The 25510-nt window shown below is 50.6% G+C and overlaps 8 protein-coding genes across 8 annotated transcripts; 5 read left to right on the top strand and 3 right to left on the bottom strand.

Moving 5' to 3' along the window:
* Nucleotides 1-377: 377 nt before the first annotated feature.
* On the top strand, nt 378-5452 carry COCVIDRAFT_25215 (hypothetical protein; the record flags this gene model as incomplete). The annotated part of the gene is made up of 2 exons (XM_014702797.1): nt 378-1035; nt 1083-5452. The coding sequence occupies 2 exons, from the start codon at nt 378-380 to the stop codon at nt 5450-5452; spliced, it is 5028 nt and encodes a 1675-aa protein (XP_014558283.1).
* Nucleotides 5453-6107: 655 nt separating this feature from the next.
* On the bottom strand, nt 6108-7013 carry COCVIDRAFT_36334 (hypothetical protein; the record flags this gene model as incomplete). The annotated part of the gene is made up of 1 exon (XM_014702858.1): nt 6108-7013. One exon carries the CDS (start codon nt 7011-7013, stop codon nt 6108-6110), a length of 906 nt encoding a protein of 301 aa, XP_014558344.1.
* Nucleotides 7014-9523: 2510 nt separating this feature from the next.
* On the top strand, nt 9524-11163 carry COCVIDRAFT_94784 (hypothetical protein; the record flags this gene model as incomplete). Its single annotated transcript, XM_014702857.1, has 5 exons — nt 9524-9866; nt 9930-10056; nt 10111-10454; nt 10505-10929; nt 10975-11163. The coding sequence occupies 5 exons, from the start codon at nt 9524-9526 to the stop codon at nt 11161-11163; spliced, it is 1428 nt and encodes a 475-aa protein (XP_014558343.1).
* A 1911-nt stretch (nt 11164-13074) lies between these two features.
* On the bottom strand, nt 13075-14717 carry COCVIDRAFT_94754 (hypothetical protein; the record flags this gene model as incomplete). The annotated part of the gene is made up of 2 exons (XM_014702856.1): nt 13075-14208; nt 14484-14717. 2 exons carry the CDS (start codon nt 14715-14717, stop codon nt 13075-13077), a joined length of 1368 nt encoding a protein of 455 aa, XP_014558342.1.
* A 2758-nt stretch (nt 14718-17475) lies between these two features.
* On the top strand, nt 17476-19028 carry COCVIDRAFT_36331 (hypothetical protein; the record flags this gene model as incomplete). The annotated part of the gene is made up of 2 exons (XM_014702855.1): nt 17476-17555; nt 17675-19028. 2 exons carry the CDS (start codon nt 17476-17478, stop codon nt 19026-19028), a joined length of 1434 nt encoding a protein of 477 aa, XP_014558341.1.
* Nucleotides 19029-19781: 753 nt separating this feature from the next.
* COCVIDRAFT_14583 (hypothetical protein) lies at nt 19782-22125 on the bottom strand (the record flags this gene model as incomplete). The annotated part of the gene is made up of 3 exons (XM_014702779.1): nt 19782-21571; nt 21627-21713; nt 21819-22125. The coding sequence occupies 3 exons, from the start codon at nt 22123-22125 to the stop codon at nt 19782-19784; spliced, it is 2184 nt and encodes a 727-aa protein (XP_014558265.1).
* An 868-nt stretch (nt 22126-22993) lies between these two features.
* Nucleotides 22994-24796, top strand: COCVIDRAFT_36329 (hypothetical protein; the record flags this gene model as incomplete). The annotated part of the gene is made up of 1 exon (XM_014702854.1): nt 22994-24796. One exon carries the CDS (start codon nt 22994-22996, stop codon nt 24794-24796), a length of 1803 nt encoding a protein of 600 aa, XP_014558340.1.
* A 282-nt stretch (nt 24797-25078) lies between these two features.
* Nucleotides 25079-25327, top strand: COCVIDRAFT_94756 (hypothetical protein; the record flags this gene model as incomplete). The annotated part of the gene is made up of 1 exon (XM_014702853.1): nt 25079-25327. A coding segment is annotated over one exon (249 nt), but the record flags the coding sequence as incomplete, so codon positions are not given.
* Between the last annotated feature and the right edge of the window lie 183 nt (nt 25328-25510).

The raw sequence follows: 25510 nt of genomic DNA, 5'->3' as shown, positions 1-25510 counted from the left end.
ACCGCTGCTGCCCATCAGGTCATCTTTTGCTCTTCTCGCTCTCAGGCTGTGTGTGTCTCTATCATTCTCAAGATACTATCTTGTCTTTCTATGTGCATGCTCTGATTGAAGTCGATCTCAAGTCCTAAAGTCTCCTCATCTCCTTCCCCATTCCCATCACATCCCTGTTTTTTCCTCGTCCCAGTCCCGCTTCGTGCGTGACGGTGGCCCACAACGCACCACTTTCTTAACCCCATCCGTTCCAGCGTCCCAACGCCATCGCTACCGGGGCTGTCGGAATAGTTCTTCCCCCCAGCCACATTGAACAAAGAGTTCTGGCCGTTATCTGGCATAAGTCGTAACTTGGTCACCTCATGGTCGTGTAACCACCGCCCACGATGGCGCCAGGTTCCAAGGCCACGGACAAGGACCCTCCAAGTACCAGCCGCACGCATTCGGGACTAGAGAGCATTTTGCCTACTAATTTCCTCGATATGCAAAAATGCGCTGGCAGTCTTCCCAAAGAGAACAAGCCAAAGTCGTCTCCACGCTCGCGGCCATCTGCCACCCCACAGTCCAGCGTGTCACGATCCGTATCGTCCATGTCAAGCAGTTTCATGCAGGAACACTGGGGCCGCTCCTCTTCCTATGTTTCCAGATCCGAACACGATGGAGAAGATACACACAATCCACAGTCCAAGGCGGAAGATGCCCCCCACGTTATAGCCAACTGGGCCCATCTATCTTACATCAAGGCCCAACGTAATACGCTTCGCGCCGAACTGAAAGCACATCAGATTGCGGGCGCTGAGGCAAAGCGGTCAGTGTCGTCGTTGCGTCGTCTGGCCTTTCGCATGGCCGTTAGTATATCCGTGAAGGAGAAACAGATTGCGACTACTGCCCGGAACCTCGCCAAGAGCAGAACAAACCACTATCTCGAAGGTAAAGGTGCACAAAATAGAGTCGAGCAGTTGCAGCGGGCGCTGCGAATCGAAGAGGACCGCAACAAGGAGATTCTAGCAGCATTGGAAAGGGCCTCCATGCTGACACTTCAATGTAAGTGAGCTACACTCTGGTATCAGCTCCTCTAATCAGTGCCACAGATTCAACCCCAAAAGAAGAGCCACAACATAATCATGGGAACAGTTTCCTTTCCCCGCCTCCATCTCCACCAACACGTTCAAGTGCTCCTGGTAGCCCGTTCGGCTCTCCCAAGACTCCAACACGATCGTCCACGGCTCCATGGCATGATGTCGACTTTCCGCTCACTCCTCGCCTCGGAAGTGCATTCGAGATTCGCACGTCTGACAGTCGCTTGATACGAGCCAAGCGTGAATCAGACCAAGCTCTTGCTGCATGCCGGAGGCGTATAGAACAACTCCAAAGCGAGTGTGCAGAGAGCAAGGAAGATGGAAGGCTTTTGGCAGTGGCCAAAGCCGGATTAGAACAGGAGATACGACATCAACAATCGCAAATCGCTACTCTAGAGCGCTCAAGAAGCAGTTTAGCCAAAGAGTTGGAAGCTACCAAGGTGCAGCTGCGCATGACCGTGGATTCCGAAGAACTCTTGAAACAGAAACTGCAAGACAAGATTGAAGAACTTGCAGCGTGGGACCAGAAGAATGCGGATATGATGCACACGATTGACCTGCTACAGAAGGAAAAGGCTGAACTTGATGAGCATGTTCAGATGCAGACGAACCAGGTCGAAGAATTCAAGACTCGCACATCTACTCTCGAGCAGACGTTACGCTCCACACGCGATGAGCTCGAGAACGCCCAGCGCACCGAATCGTCGCTTCGAGACCGCCTCGCAGAAAAGGAGAATGAGTGTAAAGATTTGCAGAAGAGAGTTGACCAAGGGTTGGAAGACATTAGCAATCTTGAGCAGAAAGTCAACACGTACGACGCGGAAGCCGCCGAGCATGCCCGGAAGATCGAGATAGGAGGAAATGCCATTGCTCAGTTGCGTGAACAACTGCACAATGCAGAAGCTACGAGCAAGGACGCTCAGAATGCTTCAGTGGACTTGAAGAAGGAGTTGGAGCTGTTGCAGGAGAAGTCGCGTATCGAGACCGAGGCACGTGATGGCTTGGCGAGTGAACTTGAGGACGTACAGAGTGGAAAGGCTAGGATGGAAAATGAGTTGCGCGCCACCATGGAACTTCTGGACCAAGAAAAAAAGGCAAAGGAAGAGCTGGAGGAGAAGTTGGGAAGCTTGCGCACATCTTACAACGACACGGAAGCCAAACTCCAGCAAGCTCTTGAGCGGGTTCAAGCATTGGAGGCAGCTGATGGCGTTGCCCAAAAGAAACTTGAGACGCTACGAAACGAGAAATCCGCACTGGAAGCTGATCTTGAGAATGTACGGCAGCTCGGGGCTAAGCTCGGTGAGGATGTTCGCATGAAGGACAATGAACTTGCAAGGATGCAATCGACGAGTGTGGATTTACAGGAAAAACTCAAACAGTCACAAAAGCAGACATCATCACTCCAGAGAGAACTGGAGCATATGCGCAATACAAAGCAAGAAAGCGACAAGCAACACGCTGTGGAACTGGAAAAGAGCAGTGAACATCTCCGGGAACTCGAGGCCTCGATACTCAATCTTCGATCTGTTCTGGAGTCATCAGAGAAACTAGAAGTATCTCTTCGTGAAGAGCTTGGCCATCTACGAGAATCCAAAAGAAGTATTGAAGGCGAGCTCGAAGAGGCTCGTCGTGTCAAAGGGGAACTTGAGGATCAAGTGTGCGAAGCTCAGTCGCAGCTCAAGTCAACGCAGAGCGATCGTGATAGCTTGCAAGCTAAGATCGGAGAATTGGAGAGCAACTTGATAGAAGGTCAACAATCCAAGTCGTTCCTTGAAGAACGATTGGCCGCATCGACTACAGAAATTAGTGCGCTCAAGGATCGATTAGCAGACCTGGAGGCTGCGCTAAAGGAGAGTGATGATAGGAGGGCTAAGGCTGAAACAGCTTTGTCGGTTGCGCAGTCAGACAGCGAGACGACCGCTGCAAGTCTCTGGAATCTTCGCAGGCAAGCCCATGATATGGATATGGCCAAAGATCAACTACAAAAAGAACTCGACGAAGTCATCAACTCTAAGTCAGATCTAGAAGACCAGTTACGCTCTGTGCGGGATGATCTAAAGAAATCTGAATCAGAGGCGAATGACGTTCAGGTACAGCTATCCACGCTACAAAGTCAAATCACGGCCCTGCAACAATCGAAACTAAATGCCGAGCAAAGCTTTACTTCTCTCCAAGAATTTCATTCGGAGCTTGACGAGAAACTGCAAAGCACACAATTCCAGCTGCAGGACGCTCATTACAAAATCTCACAGCTCGAAACGAGACTGGCATCCAGTGAGGAAGAGCTGGAAGCTCTGTGTCGCGCGAAGGCAGCTATGGAGAAGCGACTCGAACAAACACATGCCGATAATGCGCGTCTGGAAGAAGAGCTTAGACTTGCTCAGCAAAACAACGAAGCTATTAAAAGTGAGCTCGAAGATACCGTGGGTTTGAACAGCAAGCTGGAGGAGAGCCTCACTGCAGCTCGCTTAGAGACGGATGAGGCAAACATTCAAAATGCCAAACTCACGGCACGACTGAGGGAAGCCGAAAGAGAACTAGAAAAACTTCGGCAGCTCAAGGGTGATGTAGAAGCGAGGCTGAGCAAAGCCTTGGAGATCTCAGCGAGTACGGAACAAAGCCTTTCTTCGACTCGCTCTCGCCTTGATGAGCTTGAATCGCAAAACACTTCTCTCAACACCGAGCTTGCCAATGCTAGGACAGAGCTAGATGCCGTGCGACAATCGAGAGCGGAGTTGGAAACTAAATTCGAGGGGTCTGAACGTCACAAAAAATCTCTTCAAGAAGATTTATCTGGCATGCATTCACGGGTAGCTGAGCTCGAAGCTAACTGTGCCAACTTGGCTTCTCAAATGTTGGAAAGTGATCAACAGTCAAACAGCCTGCGATTGGAACATGCTAAGCTTGAGGAGTCTTCGCAAAGTACGTCCCGTCAGGCCAATGAGTTACAACTTGAACTCCGCGCGGCTCAAATGCGTCTCGAAATTGCAGAGTCTGAGAGCTTGGACGCATTCAACAGGCTTCTCGAAGCCGACAAAGAGCTTGTGTCACTGCGTGGTACGAACATCAAACTTGAGGCTTCTGAAAGAGAACTCATCTCACGTCTTGCTTCAGCGGAAGAAGAATTGGAGAATGCGCGCCAGACGAATGCCGACCTGGAGGCCTTTCTTGAAAGTGTTGAGTCAGACATAGCCAATGCCTATTCCGCTGTCGAGGATACCGAGAAGCGCTATCTGGAGTTTGTAAAGGACTCTGAAGCTAAGCTTGAGGTTGCGAAGAGTTCCAAGTCACGGTACAGAACTCGACTTTGTGAGAAGGACAGCGAGCTTGAGACTCTTACCAAAGAGAACTCTGATCTACACCAACAAATCGATAGCCAAACCCAGCAAATGGATACACTTGAGAAGAGCAAAGATGAGCTGGAGGAGGAGCTATCAAGAAAGGAGAAATACATTAAAGAACTCGGGTCATCGGCCGATGAGCGAATGAGATCAATGAATGCCGCGTACAACAATCTCAAGAAGAAGTACGAACAGGAGCATCAGCAATTAGGAGACGACCACGAAAACACAGCCCGGCTAGAAGCCGAACTGGCGAGAAAAACAACAGAACTCGACCAACTCCGTCACGACCAAGAAACCCACACCACCTCCTTCGCAGCCCTCCAACAGCAACTCGCCTCCCTCGAAACCGACAAACAAACATTCGAATCCCTCATCTCCACCCTCCAAGAAAAGTTAAACCAGCTAGAACTCCTCGAAGAATGGTCCGCCTCTCCCATCTCCCCTCACACACCTTCCACCGCCGCCAACCACGCCACCTCTACCGCCCCCTCAACCCCCAAATCCTCGCACCCAACCCACACCAGCACCCCAAACACCAGCCCACGCCCGGATACCCGCGCTAGCACTCTATCCCACAACCCCGACGACCTATGGGCCCACCAAGTCGAGCAAGTCCGCCTCCAACGCAGCGAAACAGCCCTGCAACTGCGCGGCCTGAAGACATCGCAACATCACCTCAGAAAGACGCTGCGCAGTACAGATAAAGAGCTAAATCGGCTGGAACGCGAGAAGAGCAAGCGAAGTCCGAATCTACTGAGGAAGAGAAGTAGACCGTTTACCGCGGGTGGATGGAGCGACGTAGAACGGAACGATCTAGAGAGCAAGCCGGAGAAGGAGAAGAAGAGGATGTCACATGGCTTGGGCCTTTTGACTCGAAAGAGTATGCATTTTGGGAGAGGTGCGGCTGAGGAGGAGGACAAGAGACGGGAAGGGCGCAGAGTACTTAGTGTGGGGGATGAACTTGGTGCCAAGGCGAAGGAGAAGGGGGAGCGGAGGTGGAGTGTTGGGCTTAGGGGATTGTTTCATCGGGATGCGTAGGATTACCTTTTTTCTTTTCTTTTTCTACTTTTTCCTTTTCTACTGGTCTAGGGATGGGTTTGGTTAGATGCGGAACTCGGGCTCGCGCTCGGAGGGGGTTTTTTTTTAGTGATATCCAGGGTTATATGGTGTTTTGTGATTCTTATTCTGTTTCTTGGGGAATGTAAGAGTAGGGGTTTGTTGATGGTGTGAATAGGGATGGAGAGGTAAGGGGTTTGGATATACATATGGTATTGCTGTTTACCCACTCGCTTGATTGATTTAGTAAAGGTATATAGGATTGTTATACCGGGGGAATGTGGAAAACTGTCTTTACTGCTATAACCGATGACCAACTTTGGGCTGTTCGCACTATTAACTTAGAGCAAGGAGATGCTTGGTATCCATCACGCAAATCAAGTACCAGCTCGACAACACTCCTAATATCGTTGCATGGGTTGATAAGAACGGACGAACAAGACATTACATTTAGTCGTGTACAAACGTAATAGTAGTGTTTACTCTAATTAAGTAAATGCACCTGGTGTATTACTACACTAGGTACCATAGTTTGAACTGAAAGGATTCAGACAGTACTACGCGCCCTGGCACTGTCTATCGTTTGTCTAATCAGATTGCCGTGCACTTCTAACCTCCTGTGTTCTCAATATTTAACCTAGTTGATCAAAATGCCCTTCGCCTTTGCCTTTGTGCACTCAGGACCAAGGCGGGGATCGATCTTGTTGCCAGAGACCGAGATGTATTGGATCGACTTGCTAGCGCAAAGGTCCTCGGGGACGGTACCGGTAAGCTGGTTCCACGAGAAATCAACGGCGGTGAGGTTAGGCAGGAGGCCGAAGCCCTTGGGGATGGTGCCGGTGAGGTTGTTGGTGGCGAAGCTGAGTTCCTGGAGCGACATGGCTTTTGTCAGACTGGCGGGGATGGGGCCGGTGAACTGGTTCTCGAGGAAGCTGGCGGCTTGGAGGTTCTGGGAGTTGGCAAACATGTCGGGGATGGAGCCACTGAAGCGGTTCACGCGGACAAAGAGGACCTCGAGTTGGGGGAGGGAAGACATGAGGTCTGTGGGGAGGGGGCCGGTGAACTGGTTGTTGCCGATGTCGAGGTAAACGAGACCGTTGTTGCTTAGTACGTTCCTAGGGAAGCCACCGGAGAATTTGTTGTCGCTGACGTCGACCTCGTATAGGTACTTGCTGTTCTTGAGGTTGGGGATGGGGCCGCTGAAGCTGTTGTTGACGATATGGATAAGGGCAAGATCCGGCAGATTCTCGACAAAGTGGTTCAGCTTGAGGTTGCCGGTCAAGTGGAAGTTGTTGAAGTCGACGGAACCGAGGCTGAGGACACCAGTGTCGGGATTTGGGGCGCAGAAAAATCCATACCATTGGCAGATATCGGAGCCGGTCCAGTTTGCGAGGACCTCCGGGGGGCCAGTAACCGTCTTACGGAAGGCGACAGCGGTAGCCAAGTCTCGCACCAGATTGGCAGGAAGAGCAGCAGCGTGTTGCGGTTGGTGGGGAGCAGCCTGCGCCAGGGCAATTAGGGAGGAGACAATGAGTGACAACATTTTTGTTATGCGTGGTTAATGAGTGTGAGGTCTCAATTGAGTATTAAGCAGATAAAACGAAGGACTGTTCGGATCTGGACGTGTGTATCCTGCCCTTTACTCTGCTCGGCAGTGCGAGCAAGTTATATATGACAGAACATATCCCTGAGGCTCACCTACCAAATGCGTTGTGTTGTGGGGTGGTGTAATAAGCCCGAAATGAACACCCGAAACGTGCGCTGATCATTCTGATTACAATGCTATGACGCCGGTTTTTGCGTAGGATGCCTTGACACAGTGCTGACGACCTGCAGGTCCTAGATGCCGCTCGGACCCTAAGAATTTAAACTTGGATATTATCTCGATCGTTTCTAGTTGGCGATGTATTAATGGTGTATAGCGTGGCCCACGCTGCCTCAAATTCGAGTCCATCTCTTGAATAAGACAACAAATGCGTGTACCTTTTGGCCGAACACACAGCACACGTATAGCCAACCGCTATGAAGTCGGCTCAATGTGAGGAAAGCTGACTGATGTAAGACTATGTACCTTGCATATTGCTCGGTGACTTTCATCCAGAAAACTTCTTCAACCCCAATCCACCAATAAGAATAAACAAATTTTTGATTAGTGTGATGAGATTCAAAGCTCAGATCCTGTGAATGATGAGCATTTAGGATATTCGGTTCGTTGCCGACTGAAAGACTAATCTGCTCACCAACGTATAGTATAGTGCATATCTGATATCTCAGAGCGGGAGCTAACGGCCCCACAACGTGGTTCATCTTCCACAGTACATGCAAAGTGTGCGATAATCGGCATCGCTTGGTTCCCCACTTGCTGCTTCCCCCCCCCATAAGACTCCGGAGAAAGGTTGTGGCTGTCAGGAAGCTTGAACCAGTGGGTGACATACGCCTACTGTTCTTTTCGTACTGGGATTATGCGGATCCATACTTACTTATTCTTGGGCAGTAGCAGCAAACTTTGCGTAGTCTACAACCATGTAATAGTAGGCTAGCGAAAGATTTCATACTTATCTATTGTGGTTTATCGAGGCACAAGGTAGTGCTTGAAGACACAGCACATCTCATCTGGCATTGCCATTGTGCGAAAAGACTATTACTCGTTGACAGAGCTTTCGGTATGTACATTTGCAAAGCAGCCATCTTAATCGGGTGATGAGCCAAGGGGTACAAAATGGCATAAGAACTACGGCAAAAGGGCCTATGTAAGCATATCGGCACTCAAATGTGGTTAGGCTTGCTGATGGTTGGCAAATTACTCGTAAGCGTTAAAGCGAGGCTAGGACCAGGCTTGGCTGATTACGACGAGCCTTGCCGCACCCCCTCGAGCCAGGAATGTGTTTGTGGATTTAAAAAAGCTTTCTAGACGGGCAATTACTCAAATGTGTGAAATTACATAAACTCTCTTTATGAATTTCTGCCAACAACTGGTCGGGAGATCAATTGAGTATGGACGGGCCGATAGTAATCGGGTGCAGACGGACCGGACACTAGTAGTACTAACCTTGTGAACGGGCCGTGTATGACAGCCACCGGGTCACATCATGTCATCGGGATATGGCAGAAGTTTGAACTAGAGAATCCGGGTACGTAAATGACTGCTGGTGACTGTTAATGCAGTCTAACAACTTTGCTCGAAATGATTGTCGCAGACGCCCCATTACAACTCAGACACACTTGCTGCTATGGTCTGGGTTCAAAAGCCTCACACGCGCAGTTAAAGGAACATACTGTTAATCTATTGATTTGACAAGTCCACATTCTCTAGGCAGTATCTCATCGAGCATTTGCATGAACCCATCTGCTTTGTCAGTGCGCAGAGGCACCTCACAATTCTCCATACCCGAAGGAACTCAATAGTATTACTATCACTTGTAGATGTTAACCCTTCAAGACCAGCACTTAGCGTTGATATCCATAATCTTGTGGCTACCGCTGGTCACTATATCTTCTGAATCAGTGGGGCTAGATCAGTCACCATCGTTTTCGACCTTCCATTACCCAATCTGGTCAGACTCTCTAAAACCGCTCTGTCATATGGAACAGGAAGAGGATCTCACGATCGCCCTATTCAAACTACCCCCTACAATCCATCTGCCTACTCACTTAATTTTGCGGCTAAGCTGGGGAGATACTGAGTATGCAAGGGCCTCAACACTACGGCTGGCGGAGAACGCCAGGTAACGAAGTTAAGCACTACCAACTCTCTGAAGATCAAGGGAAATATCACAGCCGATGCAAGGATATGACATCATTAATTTTAGCCAAGCGATAACAGTAAGCGAACTCGTACAGGCCACTGCAGCCATTACAAGGGCGCTACATCTCAACAGGAAAATTACCCGATTCGTACTATGCTATTTACATGTTCAGATCCATAGAGAGGAACCACTAAGGAGGGATATGCAGAACGAATGCATTTGGCTTTATTGAAATACAACCCCGCACCCGGCCGGGAGACACAGAATCCGATATCTCTTCATTCACAAGCAAATACCACCTGGAACAATGGAACCCAGTTCAACCACGACCAAGCTCATGCAGCTCGAGGCGCTGCTGCATTCTGCGTTAGCTACGCTGGGAGAATCAAGCGGAAATTACAAGGACTCTCTTCCTCCGAGAGCGCTGTTCGATGCCCAAAGAACAATTCTCGCTGCAGTTGGTATGATCACTGAGCTCGTGAGCACGCCGAGCATGCGTCTTCTAGAAGTATCGATGCAGTATTTCGAGGCACGAGCTTTACACATAGCGGCTGAGAAGCGGATCCCAGACATGCTTGCTGGCTGTGATGAGAACGGCATTGCAGTCAAGGAGCTGGCAGAGCAAGCAGGTTGCGACGCTCTAAAACTATGTTAGTATAGCCGGTATATGCGAAAGGTCTCGGCTGTGTTTGTTGACTTTAACATAATGGCAGCTCGAGTTATGCGTTGTCTTTGCTCGATACACATCTTCAAGGAAGTCCAACCCGACCGGTTTGCAAATAACGAAGTGTCAGCAGCTTTGGTGAACAACGAGCCGCTCAGGGCATATATTGTGATGTTGTATGTCTATTTGGGCTCTCATAAGAAGACAAAATACTGAATGTCCGTTTGTAGCGCCTTCGACCTGTACTCTGCTTCCGATCATTTACCTAGATCCCTATTTGATAAGAAAATGGGCCCTTCATACGATGTCGCAGAGACCGCCTTCCAAAAAGCTTTAGGCACCCACAAACCAAGATGGGAGTGGTTCGAAGAAAAGATTACCGTGCAAGATTTGCTGGACGGCCGTTGCGGGACCGACGGAGCACAAAGTGGATATCCTGGTCCTTTTGGCTCCGAGTTAGACAAGGCAGTGGAAGGTAAGGCTGGCTCTGATCTGGTAGGCCGACCGGAACTGCCCATCTTTGGTCTCGCAATGGTTGGAGGAGGGAGAGTCCTTGGGAAGGCTCATCTCTATGGTGCGTGTCCCATCATGGCGAGAATTTGCAGCAACTAACGACATGGCTAGACTATCCATGGGAGTCACTGGGCTCCGCTCGTGTGGTCGATGTGGGAGGAGGCGTGGGCGGATTCTGTCTCCAGCTTTCACAGGTCTACCCGCAGTTGCAATTCGTCATACAAGACCGCGTACCAGCGCTGGAGCAGGCAGAGACAGTAGTTTGGCCTAAGGAAAATCCGGAAGCTATTGCACAACACAGGGTACAGTTCTGTCCACACGACTTTTTCGAGCCAAACCCGGTAAAAGAAGCCGAAGTATACTGGCTTAGATATATCATGCACGATTGGTCGGACGAATACTGCGTCCGCATCCTGAAAGCTATCAAGCCTAGCATGGGTCCGCGTTCACGGATTCTGATCTGTGATCAGGTCATGAACACGACGCTGGGTTCGGAAGAGCTCACTGCTGCACCCTCTCCTTTGCCTGCTAACTGGGTAAGTCGATGGCCTAAGTAAGTGTGTATAATACTGACTTGATAGGGATATTACACGCGTTACTCGCATCAACGCGATCTCGCGCTGATGGCAGTCATAAATGGTATTGAGCGCACGCCTCGTGAATTCCGTACTATTGTTGAGAAATCGGGATTAAAGCTGCTCAAGATATGGGACTGTCGCAGTCAGGTCTCATTAGTGGAGGTGGTACTGCCTCAATCAGAGCTGCTGTAAAGAAGAAGAGGAAAAAGAAGGCAAAAGCGCAAAGGAGAAGAATGAGGCTACCGGCTACGAGATGAGAGGTAGGGTCATTTTGGAAGACCAAGAGTCTCATTGCTTTTATGGAAATAAGACTACTCAATCAGAATCTTTGAACATACAGTGCTTAGCGATGGATTTATCGTTCGCATGTTTTCGTGTTCAACTTGTTTGATCATTTTCAGGACCACATGAAATCCTTCAAAATAAAACATTCGAATACACTTCCAGTACTAGCAATCACAAACTCATTCTTCACGATTCGAATATCTTTCGAATAGATGACATTGTAAATATATCCGGGAAGAATTCTCTCATTCTAGAAGCACGATGACAGATGCACAAGTTGTCTTCATTGTCAATATCACGCACCAAAACAGCACATTCACAGCCCAATTTATCCCCTCGCAAATAATTGCCTTACTCGGCTCGAACCCCCTCCACTCATCGTGATACCAAATGTTTGAGCCTCTCAACCCCATCTCTGGGCCCTAACCCCCAAATCTCGTATCGACATCCACCAATTTCCCTTTTCCAGTCGCCACCACAAACAACACACCACGTCACAGCACCACTCCGCCTATCATCGCCCCATCCACTCGCCCCTATCCCCAAAACACAAACACAACGCCCTAGCATCCCGTCAAGAAAAGGAAGAAACACTCAGAGACAGCGGGGCCACCGACCGCATCGAGACCCTGCCGCAGCATCCCCTACGTATCACAAGCACATCCTCCCCATCCAATCCCCCATGATCATCTTAAACCCCCTGCCTCCTACACACATACGTACATATGTACGTACATGCTTGTTTGGCCCCCGCACGCCAATCCTCCCCCACGTTGCACCAAAAAACTGTTTTTTAGGGCCGCTCAACGGGCGTGGGGCTGCTGCTGCTGCTACTGTTGTGTCATTGTGGCACAGGCGCGGTGGTAGGTCAGCAGGTTATGTGGCATGGGGTCTGTCCGGAGAGGGCAGGTATGTAGCGCAGTGAGAGCAAGGGCCCATTTATTTTGTTTCTCTGTACGCCCGTTGAGTGACTGCGGCGTTTGAGGGGTGCGTGATGTTAGGGGAACGGGGAGGGCAGAGGCTGGCTGCATGTTTCTGTGGATTGGGCTGCGCTGGGCGTGGGAGTGTTCTGTTTGCAAGTTGGGGGTGTATGTGGTTGGAGAGGAGAAAGGGGTGGGGGAGGATCATCTTTGCGAATGGCGTCGCTGGTGATGAAGGGGGGGGGGTGTTTGGTTTTGGTTTTGCTATGATATGTTACCTTTTCACTTGTTCTCTCAGGTTTCTGTTTATCGTGGCCTTGATGCCAGAACAATTGGTCGATGTTAAATGACTTGAAATACACCGAGTTAAAAAATAGTCAACGAATTACTTGCAAGGAACTTATGCATATAACTGATGATTGTCATTATTCTCTACCAGTCATGTTTGAATACAATCAATCGACACAAAAGTATCTGATACATAATTGTTCGTGCTTCATACCAAGACATGCATGCACAATCCAGCCGATATACACACCAAGCGTGTCCGAATGCTGATAAAAAAGAAGACTTTTGCGAAAAGAGTGGCCCTGACGTTGTGTCTCTCCTGAGAAGAGACGGAGATTAACAATGTTTCGTTAATGCGAGAATGAAAAACAGAAATCCGCGAGCGCAATAAGAACAATGCGTGGTTGGGAGAGAAGAAGAAAACATGCTGGAAGCAGACGAAAGTTGCAGAAAGCATGTATGGTACGTGTTGAGTGAGCAAAATGCAATGAAAGCGCCAACGGTAACAGAGAAATTAACAAAGACAGCCCAGCAATGTCCGTTTATTATCGGAAGGGAGATGGCGGTTCGCTTTCGACTTATCCAAGGAACCGCAAAAGATGAGGCGCTGTTAGTATGTAGCATTCAAGCTACCCACAGAAGTGCGTTGTAACCGTGTGCTTCGGCCATGACATGCTTCGCGATGGGGTTTGCGGCTGCCAGGTGAGTTTTGAGGTGGAGAGTGATTCAACGGAGTATAGCGATGACTGGTGTCCAACGGGTGGTTGCTCGATAAATCACTAACTGTGAAGTTCCGTTTCGCCGAGTGTTTGCTTTCAAAGCTGTGAATATTTGATTGATCTCCCGGTGCAATCTGGTGAGTTCCACGGACACAAGAGTACGCGGTGGCTTGTGCAGATGCGCTCATTCCATCGAGAAGACCCGAGGTGCTAAAGGTCAAGTCAAGCTGAGAACCCGTGCTTGTTGTGGCTATATCTCCAGTGGTGGTATAGTAGCTGATTGGGTTTTCTGTGCTATCATGCAGTCTGGGTTGAGAAATGACTTGTTTCGCATCGTTCGTCGGAGACGCCACTGGTGCATTTGCTTGGCTGCCTCCCTCAACTACCCAAGACATTGGCGGCCTTGCAAAGGATCCTCTGTTATCAATGGCGGATGCATCGCTTACCCGAGCAGATCGGAGACGCTCGTCTTGTGCTTTGTCTACAGCGTTACGATTGGATTGAACTGGATTGGGTTGTGGCATTGGTAGATGCCTCCGAGGGACGCTGGGCTCTGATGGGCGTGTTTGTCGGGGAAGAGATCTCTCGGGCAGAGACAATTGAAGAGACGACATGCCGGCGTTCAGGGGAGAAATGTCGGGTGGAGTTACCCGGCCATTCGAATTGGCACAAGGCAGACTGTTGAATGATTCTGGATCGAAGCATGCACCCCCCAGCGATCTCGCCCTTGGATCATTTCCTCGATACAAGGATCCGTAAATGTTTGTATTTGCCATCGGTGCCGTGTTTGGTACGTATCCTGGTGGCTGTTCCAGGTTAAATGCCTCCACACGGGAGGCATCTTCGGGAAACGGAACAGTCCAAGCTGGGTATTGCGAGCATTGAATGGGTATCCCGCGCTGATAAATTGAGTTGTTACCTCCTGTCTGATACACAGGCATCATTTGTTGTGCACCCGCCATGTTGCTCAAGTTGTGGGCCATGTTGATATTGTCCATGACTTTGTGGACGACATCAGACCCCACCTGTAATTATTAGCGCGAAGTCATGGAATTTCAAGGCCTACTCACCCGATGAAACTGGCAGTTTATTGACTCGACTCCAGCAGCCCGGCAGTTGAGACAACCGGACCCGTTACCTGGGTCACCGCTGCACCGAATCTTTCTCTTGCGGCAACGTGCACACTGTACTCAATATCAGCAGTCCGATATCCCGGAATGTTTCATACGAAGAGATGTGACAGCTTATTCCAGTCGCATACGGACCAGATAAGAATGCCCTGTATCAGTACTTGACTTACCGCTACTGCAATGCGACGTCTTACGGGGCCAGAATCTACCATATGGTCCTCTCCACCCAGCATGGCTCGTGTGTGCATGCCACCAACGGGGCCACCAACAGGGTAGCTGCGAGGATTCTCTCGTGTATTGTGACCAAGTGTTAACGGAGCATGGCGGTTGTCGTAGATATAGTTCTGATATGAAACGTTGTGCGATAGGCAAGGACGCTGGCCTTCGTACTCCATGAATGACATGGACATGGGTCTGACTGATAGGATTAGCGGAATCGGTGTTGACAGAAATAAGCTTCTCAACTTACAAAAGAAGGAAGTTGACACGTTTGTTCCTTGTAGAGGTATCTTAGGGCTGGTTCAGAATAGACTATGGGTAGTGGCTAGATCAGAGCGGATCGGCTGAACTGTTAATGTCCAGAACATGAACGTTGCTCAACGGCAGAGGAGAGACAACCGGTGAGTGGGTCATACAACAAACGACTAGAGGGGCGATTTTTTATAGCTTAGAAGAGCATTAGATTCAGTCTCAGCGAAACAGGAATGTAGGGTCAACCGCGTGGCTAGACATGTAGCAGAATCGACGTGGCAGGAGTAGTGCGAATGAGTCTTTTTCAAAGATGGGGTTTGATATTTCAGCGACAATCGAGTTTCCTAATCTGTTGGATTGCTTGTCGATGTCTACAACAAGATGACAGCTTTGCGGGAACCTGCATGCGTAGTGACCACCGCTCTGTGAACAGGGATTATGAAGCACGCATCTCAAAAAGAGCAGTGTCAAAGCTCCGCGGAGAATGAAAATAGGTGAAACAACGTACGCTGGATTGCAGGTTGTCCACAAGCCTTAGGTTCGACGAAATATTTCAACCAAAGGGAATATAGTCGGATAGCCTCTGTCCAGGAGCATTATATGAAGACAACTGCGAAGCGTCAATCAGAACCTCAATGATGCCAACAACCATCTGTGTACGCTAGCAACTGCGTAGTATCTCGAAAGGGCTGTCGATTGTTCGTAGGCTGCATAGTACCACCGCGGAAGCGGGACATATAGCAAGGATTTGAGGCCACCTCCACATAATACTCGTCTAATGAAAGCCCACAAACTTCATTGCGGCTTGGAAGGGAATAGATACTAAAAAGAATGACGGGGCTAATTCCACAGGGATGTTGAATTGCCAGAATAGATACATGACGGTGCTGACTTCACTAGTTCTCAAGGGTCGGATAAAACACCCAAACTCGACTATTCAAGAAAAGGTCAATATTATTATGGCAAACAAGGCCTCTTCATCGGAATGTCTCAGTAAGGCCGATTTGCCGCCAGGATTGGAGCAAAAGCTACACTGATGTATAATTTGCCTTCCACATTTGCTCCGTTCTCACCCAACGACCTTCTTTGATGATCACCAGAGTCGTAACCATAACTTTGCGATTCAACCTAATCATGCAAAATACCGGCACTGCGTCTGAGAACTTAAGGCTGGACGGATATACGGGGAAGGCCGGCAGGAAACTTCCGGCGGATTCTATGCCTGATTCAGATGGCGATAACTGATACAATCACTCTTAGTGAACAACCCTAGCTGCATGATCAATATAGCAAAGCGTATCTGGGTAAAATTACAGATGCGTCTCTGGCGTGGTACATGTTTAATGCAGAACACAGCGGTGCTGTGGACTTGGCCTAAGCTGAATCGATGTAGAGTGCTGTGTCGCCGATCAGAAGAGAGCGCATGATGACAAGACATTGACCAAGAGATACCATGCTGGTGCTGAAAAGACGAGCGCGTCGATTGTATGGTCTCTCTGAGCGACGAACCAATAAACTGATAGATTTATGTGCCAAGAAGCGAGCAAACTTTGATACGCCATGTTTAGAGGCAAGATTTCGCGGTGAGACGATCACTCATCGATCGAAAACGTTGGAGATTTGCTGATTTGGATTCTCTCTGGCCTTTGAACCCCTGCTGCACGACCGTGGTAACTTGGGCTGTCTACTCGATTTTTCCTAGTGTCACGGCCGTAAAATGACGAAAAGATTACAAGACTCGTGGGTCTCCCATTGCTGCATATTTCCGGATGAAGCAGTTATAGAGGCCAGTTAAGTGATGTGACGTGACGATGCTCCATCCTTGCGGGCATAGTGTTACTGCGTTTAGAGTCGTCCATTATTGTGTCTCACGCATAGGCTTGGAATCATGTCTATGTTATTGGCAAGACATGGTCACTATAGGCGAGGAATCTATGAGATATGTTGAGTATGTAGCAGTTTTCGAAAGAAGAAAAATATTGTTGGGGCAGTCTGCATTACGAAGCTTCAATTAGTTAGAGGGCGAAAAGAGAGGTACATGGATACCCACATTCAGGATCCAACGGCTACCGGGAAGTGATGACGCGCAGCAAGTGATCGATTGTCGATAAACCATGGTGATTCTCGTCTAACAGACTCCACTGATATGACGGATCCGGGGAATTCGGGTCGATGTGCATAGTAGTATGCAACCTAGCGGCTTGCCTATAGCTAGACCAGGATTGTTGAGCACAACAATTAGAAGGCGGGTGACACTCAACGGGCTGCCTCTCACAACAACCCCACGCTCTTCCTGAAATATCTTAATGCTTTTAGACTGTCCCCCTGATAGCAGTAATATGGTACATCGCACTCCCGATACCAAAATCGATCTGTCAGTCTGGTAGTGGCTGCGTGTTACGGCTGCATCTAAACTCGCTCTTCGAGAGAGTCTGGAATAACATTATGAACAGATCATCCAAGATACACCAAAGCATATGAGGCGTTCTGGAGCGCATTGCCGCACCAGGATGAAGTTGAAAGTGTGCAAGGTTCAGGTAGAGAAAACAAAACCTCTGTACCTGGAGCTAGGCCCCTTTGGGCAATACGTCATAGTGACTAAGCAGTCACGCTGTCGCAATCCCGAATCTGTCGCGTTCAACTCCCACTTTTGCGACAAACACTGGCTCTCCGCACAACATAACCCAAGCCATGTCTGTGCTTCTAGAAACATCACTGGGGGATATCACCATCGACTTGTTGGTGGACGATGCACCGAGATGTTGTGAAAAGTAAGTCTATCCAATCCCCACACGTGCCTCGCGTTCTTTGACCTGCATCCTGCATGCTCTATCCCGCTGTCTTCCCAAGCTGAGCACACACAACAGATACTGACAGCTTGTCGCCTTAGCTTCCTCAAGCTATGCAAAGTAAAGTATTACAACTTTGCGCCCGTGCATAGCGTCCAGCCAAACTTCTCTTTCCAAACCGGCGACCCCATCGGCCCTGGTGCCAAAGACAGCGATGGCGGTCGCTCGATATGGGGCCTGCTCGACCCCTCGCAACCCGCAAAGAAGACGTTTGTTCCAGACTTCAACCCAAAGCTCAAGCACACAGAGATGGGCACAGTCAGTATGGCAACAGCACCAAACCCGGACGACCCCGACGAGCGATTTGCTGGTAGCCAATTTATTGTGACACTGGGGCCAAATATTGACTATCTCAATGGCAAGGCTGCCATTTTTGGGACAGTCGTCGAGGGATTTGATACGTTGGAAAAGATCAACACAGCATACGTCGACGACCAGGGCCAGCCACTCAAAGACATTCGCATATTGCATACCGTCGTCCTTGATGATCCATACGATGACCCCGCCGGCCTCGTTGAGCCACCCGAGAGCCCCGCACCCTCAGCAGCGCAACTCGCTACAGTTCGTGTCGCCTACGATGAGAATCTCGAAGAGGAAAACGATCCGGAAGCGCTTGAAAAGATCCGTCGAGAACGTGAGGCGCGCGCGCAAGCTCTCACGCTGGAGATGGTTGGCGATCTGCCATTTGCCGAAGTTGCACCGCCTGAAAACGTGCTGTTTGTGTGCAAGTTGAATCCTGTGACGCAAGACGAGGATCTAGAACTCATCTTTTCGCGATTCGGCAAGATTCTCAGTTGCGAGGTCATTAGAGATAAGCGCACAGGTGACAGCCTGCAGTACGCCTTTATCGAATATGCCAATCAGAAAGACTGCGAACAGGCCTATTTCAAGATGGACGGCGTCTTGATCGACGATCACCGCATACATGTCGACTTTTCACAATCAGTCTCAAAAATTGCAGATGATTGGCGAGACGTAACAAACAAGATGAGGAGACGAGCTGCGGGTGGATTTGGCGGTATCGACAATCTCGAGAGGAAGAGGCAGTACCGCGACGGCCCCGGTCGCCAAATCATGTCTGACTCAGTTGTCAATAACTTGGTTGCTGATTCGGATCCATCCAAAGACGCAGCACCGCGGACGCGTGATACCAGCAGAGACGTGCGGAGAGACGATACACGAAGGCGCGAACGAAGAACAGAATACCACGATGATCGTTTCAAGCGCAACCGCAGCCGCAGCCCTAAACGTGACCGTAGAGATGGCGACGATGGTAGATATCACGACCGGAGACGAGAGCGAAGCCGTAGTCCCGACCGCCGGCGTGACAGCCGTCGTGACAGGAGCCGCGATCGCTATCGACGGGACGATCGTGACCGCGACCGTCGTCGATAAGAATTTGTTGTTTCACATGCCTTTTTTTCCCCAAACGTTGAATTCAACGCGCATGCTAGTGAGAGAGTCGGGACTGTAATGTAATATCCAATGTTCCAGATTCACATAGTTCAGAATACGAATCCTCAGGTGCCACGGACGCCGATACTGCTGTAACTGATTTCCAAGGCTCAAGATGCCAATCTTTCGCTCCAGGTGTGCAGACTTGTGTATCGTTGTACTTTGTTCAAGACTATTGGGTCTGGAACACACTTCATCACTACTTTTTTCATAAACTTTTTGACAAAGTTCATTTTCTTTCCCCCAATCTTGTGACGCGATCATTTGTGGTATCGTGCTTTACATTAGTTCGTCGGTACGTTTATCATGTGCGCATGCGTCTCATTGACAACAACACGTTTACCAAGGACAAATGGGATAATTAAAAGTCTTCACATCTAAAACTACCTAACCCATACGTGTTTAATCATGTGATCATTAGAAAAGAGAGAGAAAAGCTCTACTACAAGACGAAAAAAAGGGAGTTCAAAAGCTATCCAGGAGAAAACAACGCCTCATCCAGCCCTCGCGATGCATATATCTCAAACAAAGAAAAGAACGCCCAAATCCATTAACTCTCCCTCATTTTCCCAACCTAAGAAACTGAAAACCCCAGCGCCGCGCCATGATGCTAATGAATGGGGAAACCCCAGAGAAACGGAGGGAGAGAGAAACGTGTTGACCATGATCCAGCCCTTTCTTTCACAAATTCCTTCAATTGACGTCCATGCCATCATCTTCTGCCTCCTCGATATCATCATCTTCACCACCCGTCAGTACGCCCGTGCTACCGAGACTGCGTTTGCGATTACTCCCATTATACGAACGGCCCGTGATCTGGGACAGGAGATCCAAGTCGTCGCCACCGACAATGCGAGCCTCAGGGCTGGCTTCGCAGCTCAGCTCGATAAGGCTTGCAGGGCTGAGGTTGCGGTAGCCGGCGGTGCGGACGACACGACCAAAGTTTTGCATGCAAAAGGTAGCTGCGCGTTGCTTGAGCCACTCTTCGCCGGCGGTAGCGGCGCGCTCCCATATTATGGCTGCATGTTCAATGTCCAGCTCTCGGCCTAGGCGATTAACACAGAGTAGGCGGAGGCGAGGCATGTCGTAGATGTTGGACATGACGAGCATGCCGGCGACATCGTTCAGCGTCGGGCCGTTCTGTGGGTTAGGTGCAATGCTGTCGGTGTAGAGGTAGAACAAGAAAGCGCGGACTGCAGAATAGGGTTCGGGGATATGCATCTTTTTCGAATGGAATTCGGCCATCTGTGCATTCCACAATCGCGCAAAATGTGGCCAGCGTGCGTGCAGAATGAGCTTGTGAACGTGTATTGGGCGTGAAGTAGGTGCGACAGCAGTCGATGAACCGTTGGAATCAGCTGCGGCGATGTCACTATAGTCATCGTCGTCGGGATCTGCGGTGATTATGAAATCTGCACCGCTGCCGCTCTCAGGTGGCTGATCAAAAGTCAAGGACAGGTCCGCACCAATCCCACTGAGGTGAGACGAGACGTTGGCGTCGGAGGAAGGCATCATCTTGGAGCGTGTGTCAGAAGCCAGTTCATTACCCAGGATGCCATATTTGCGAAGGTCAATGGCAAGTACGTCGCTGAGATATTCGCCGTTGTGGTTTCCATCATTTGCCGATTCAATTGGGCTGCCCAGCAGCCAGGCGTGTGTACCTTCGGGATTCATTGTGCAATAGTGCCAGCGGTAATTTGGGCTGTATAAATCTTTTCCCTCAGCTAGCTTTTGCCATCGCAACGAGTCAAGCTCAAGGCTGGAAAGGCTGGTCTCACAACTCAGCTCAGCAGGTGTGACGAAGTCCAGCATGCAACCAGATGAAAAAAGGTGGAAATGCGTGCCCGCCGCTTGTGAAGGTAGGTTCGGGCTGGAATGGAACTTGAGCGAAGATATAGATCCCGGAGCAATGTACGGAGAGCGACTGGAGCTCATGCCATGGTAGGACTGGACGCTTGAGTTGGCGGTATAACCTGTACTGCCAGTGGCGAGTTGGCCTGAAGCCGGCACGGGATAGCGATGGCGAGATGAGGTAAGTTGTCGATCACCAGTCCCATACTTCATTGCGTGCTCGAATTCAGGGCTCCCTTTGAGATCGAGCCACCAAATCTCATTGTTCTTCTCCATCTCGTCATTGATTCCGCCGAAAATCCAAATGCGACCATTCCAGATCCAGCTGGCATGGTCGTATCGAGGGACGAACCTCCATGTTCGCGACCAAGTCCATGTCTTCAAGTCTAAGTAGCAGATATCATCCAAGACACTGTCGTGCCCAGTCTGGCCGCCGCTGATATACAGCTTATCGTCGTAGATTACTGCAGAGTGTCGAGCGCGACCGCGCGGTATGGGACCGTTCAATTCCGGTTGTGTCCAATGAGCGGTTTTGAGATCGAAGACAATGACGTCGGCAAGATGTTGGCGATGCTCGTTCTCACCGCCAAATACGAGGAGCTTGTTACCCTGCCAAAGACATGCGGTGTGTCCTATATCGAGATGTGAGACAATGTCTAATGCGGAAGCAAAGGAAGAAAAGCCTACCCATTCGCACGCCTGGGATATCGCCATAGTTGTCGACCAGATTCCATTGCCGGGTAATGAGATTGAGGCGTAGGACGTGGTTGTATACTAAGAAAAAAGTTAGCACCGAGCCCCCATACTACTTACGCACCCACAAACGTGCACATATGCAGGTCTTTGGGACCCAGAATTGCCGCTACATGTCCAACGCACCTTCGTCTGTGTATTGATCGAAGCCTCCAAAGGCATATATTTGGTCGTCACCAACGTAGGTGACTGAGGCATTGACGAGGCATGCGGGCTTGGCACCAATAGTTGAGATCATCTTTGGTTTGTAGCCGTCTACGGCTGACCTCCGGCTTCTCACGGGGCTTGCAGACATGAGAAAGGTGTTGTTGCTCGATCCGGCGGATCCTGGCGTGGGCGTGTGCGAGTGGGAGAGGGCGGGTGAGGGAGCAGAGGTGGTGGCGGGAGTGAGGGTGGTGGGCGGGAAGGCGGATCGAGAGCCTAGGTGAGCCATGGATAGTGAGTGAGGATTATTGGGTGGTGAGTATGTGGTGAAGGCCCGCGTGGGCAAGAGACGCCTTTGTCCCTACGTTGAGTGCTAGAATGTTTGACCAGGTTGGGTTGGTTAGCCGTGCATACTGCCGCCCGACACCGCCTGCACTGGAAACGGAAGCGCCGACCCACCAAAAGACACGACTCAGCCCTGCGACTCACACGGAAGGAACGGCGGCGCAGGCAATCCTTCTCAGCCACAGCACAGGGAGCAGAGGGCAAGAACCACACGGGCAGGGCGGAGAGAGCGTCTGCAGTGCGGCAGGGAGTGGTAATATGTATGTAAGCAGTGCAGACGGGGAGAGGGCAGTGAGGGCAATTTAGGGTCGAGATTGGAGGGGGTGCGTCACAGGCCAGCGGCAAAGCGAGCGAGCGACATCACGACATGCAGACCGCCTTCCTTGATGTGCAGCAGCCAGGGTGTGCATTCACGGTCATTTCCGCACGCCGTGGCACCGCCGGTCATGTGATGTCATCTGGCCTCCGTTGCCTCCGTTGCCCAGTCGAGCCAGCACAGGGTCTCGCTTGCCGTTGCCTCGTCGACGCAAGCGTAAACAAAGGATACTTAAACGCTCCCCATACCTGCCTTCACACATGTCCACTACCACACACGCTCTACCACTCTCCTCGCTCCTGTGTTGCATCTTCAGACTGCATATCAGTCATCTACTTTCGAATCCATACTTCAAAAGCATCGATTACACCATTGTATAATACTAATCCTTACAACCACCTAGCAGTCCCCAAAAGCCCATACTGTAGGACTACCATTCCGGATACGGATGATGAACGCTTAGCTAACCCACTAGTCCAGCTCGAGATTAGCAGTTATGGCAACTCCAGCAGTTTGCTTGACTCCAGTCAAGAAGACCTCTTCCGTCTTCAACACCCGCACCGCTGGCGGTCGCATGCCACTGACTCCCTCTCCCCGCACCCCACGAACTCAGACTCCCGATGCCCACACACAAGAGTCTATCCATGGCGGCAACTTCATGGCCCGCCTCCAACGCTCTGTCACTAAGACTACCCGTGACTCTCCCAAATCCAACATTGCTCGCTCACACACTCCCCGCCGGTTAGAGCTCGGTGTATCAGAATGGTCCCTCTCCGGAACCGGCACTGCCGCTGCCACCAAGGCTGCCACTAAGGCGAAGAAGGAGAAGAAGGAAGCTACGACTGTCCGCGCTCGCCCAACCAAGACTCGCATCGCATACAACTCTGCTGATCGTTTCATCCCCAACCGGACGGCTAGCGAGGCCATCCGCAGCACCGGCGCAACCAAGCTTGATAACGAGCAGCGCCCCAAGTCCAGCTCCAAGGTTGAGGGATCAGCAGTACTTGCCAACGCCGCCAGTGCTTTCGATCTCGGTGGACGTGGTTCCGAGGAGGATGCAGCGCTTTCTTTGGAAGGCCTGAGTTTGGAGGACGACGACGACGAGGGCCGATCACGATCAAAGGCCACCCCCGGCAAGGTTGCCTACCAGTCTGAACTCGCATCAGCATGCGGCATCAACAACAACACACGTATTCTTGCCTTCAAGCCTGCGCCTCCAGAATCATCCAAGCCAATCGACCTTCGCTCCCAATACAACCGCCCCCTCAAGCCCGCCAGCACTGTCAACGCCCAGAGCCGCCGCCGTATTCCATCTGCACCCGAGCGCGTCCTCGATGCCCCTGGTCTTGTTGACGACTACTACCTCAACCTCCTCGACTGGTCCTCTGGCAACCAAGTCGCCATCGGCCTCGAGCGCTCCGTCTACGTGTGGTCAGCCGACACTGGTTCAGTAGCCTCCCTTCTCGAGTGCCCCGCCGACACATACATCTCGTCCGTCAAGTGGTCGGGTGATGGCGCATACGTCGGTGTCGGTCTGGGTACGGGTGAGGTTCAGATCTGGGATGTTGAGGAGCAGACCAAGCTCCGGAGCATGTTCGGCCACGAGACCCGCGTTGGTGTCATGGGCTGGAACAAGCACATCCTGTCCACTGGTGCTCGCTCTGGTCTTGTCTACAACCACGATGTCCGTGTCGCCCAGCACAAGATTGCTGAGCTCGTCTCCCACACCGGTGAAGTCTGCGGTCTTGAGTGGCGCGCCGACGGTGCCCAGCTCGCCACTGGCGCCAACGACAACATGGTCAACATCTGGGATGCACGTGCTCTTGCTGCTCCCAAGTTCACCAAGACCAACCACCGTGCTGCTGTCAAGGCTGTTTCATGGTGCCCATGGCAATCAAACCTTCTTGCCACTGGCGGTGGTTCCAACGACCGTCAAATCTACTTCTGGAACACCACCACTGGTGCGCGCATCAACCACATCCCCACCGACTCCCAGGTCACCAGCCTTCGCTGGAGCACCCACTACAAGGAGATTGTCAGCACTGGTGGCTTCCCTGACAATAGCTTGAGCATCTGGAGTTACCCCTCTGGTGTCAAGAACATGGAAGTTCCTGCGCACGAGTCTCGTGTTCTCCACAGCTGCCTCAGCCCCGATGGCCAGATGCTCGCCACTGCTGCTGCCGATGAGTCGCTCAAGTTCTGGAAGATCTTCGAGAAGAAGCCCGGTCAGCCTTCGGTTGCTGCTGCTGGCTCTGCTTCCACAAAGCCCAGCGCTGTGAAGCAGATGACCATCCGGTAAATGCAACACGACACTGGAAAGTCAGCTTGTGTACCGTGTCCACAAGCAGGAAATGAGCACTTTGCTCAGCAAAAATTATAGTCTAGCACGGACATTACAACTACCGGTTTGCGCAATGAAGCTGGTAGCATTCATCCGACTCTACGCGCAACGGTAAGTTGGTAAGTATCACATCTCGGTTTTGGGTATGTGACGCGCTCCTCTTCTCCTTGAGAGAGAAGGATCTCCACATCTACCCTCGGAAATATTTGTCAATATGGCTGGGATCCCAATTCATGGCTTCTCTTGTCCAATTTCAGCAAGCGAGGCGTCTCGGAAGCATTTACAATACGGCGTTTAAGAATTCAGAACTGGCCTTTCGAGCGTCCAATGGACAACGCAAGTTTGATGATTTACGATACCCATTGGGATTCAAGGAACGAACCCACTCAGTCTTATATCCTTCGAGGGAGTTATGTTTGGTTTGGAATATTGCGCGCATTGCGCTTGGGTTGGTTTTATAATGGAGCACGGGAGTCGTCTATGTCTTGAATACAATGAGAAAACATTCAAATATTTCAAAAGTCGTTTGCGCGTAGTGTGTCCTGTGAGATGGGATGGTTTTCGACCAGCCTGGCAATGTCGTTCCTGCCATCTAACTTGAATTGGTAAGCTAAGCCTCTTTAGGGCAACATGTCGTGCAGCAAAGGGCGGCGCCAAGCAGTGACATACCCG

Source organism: Bipolaris victoriae (genome assembly GCF_000527765.1).
Source record: "Bipolaris victoriae FI3 unplaced genomic scaffold scaffold_27, whole genome shotgun sequence".
In the NCBI taxonomy this organism is placed as follows: domain Eukaryota; kingdom Fungi; phylum Ascomycota; class Dothideomycetes; order Pleosporales; family Pleosporaceae; genus Bipolaris; species Bipolaris victoriae.
The sequence above is the reverse complement of the archived record's forward strand: the minus strand, read 5'-3'. Positions and strand labels throughout refer to the sequence as shown.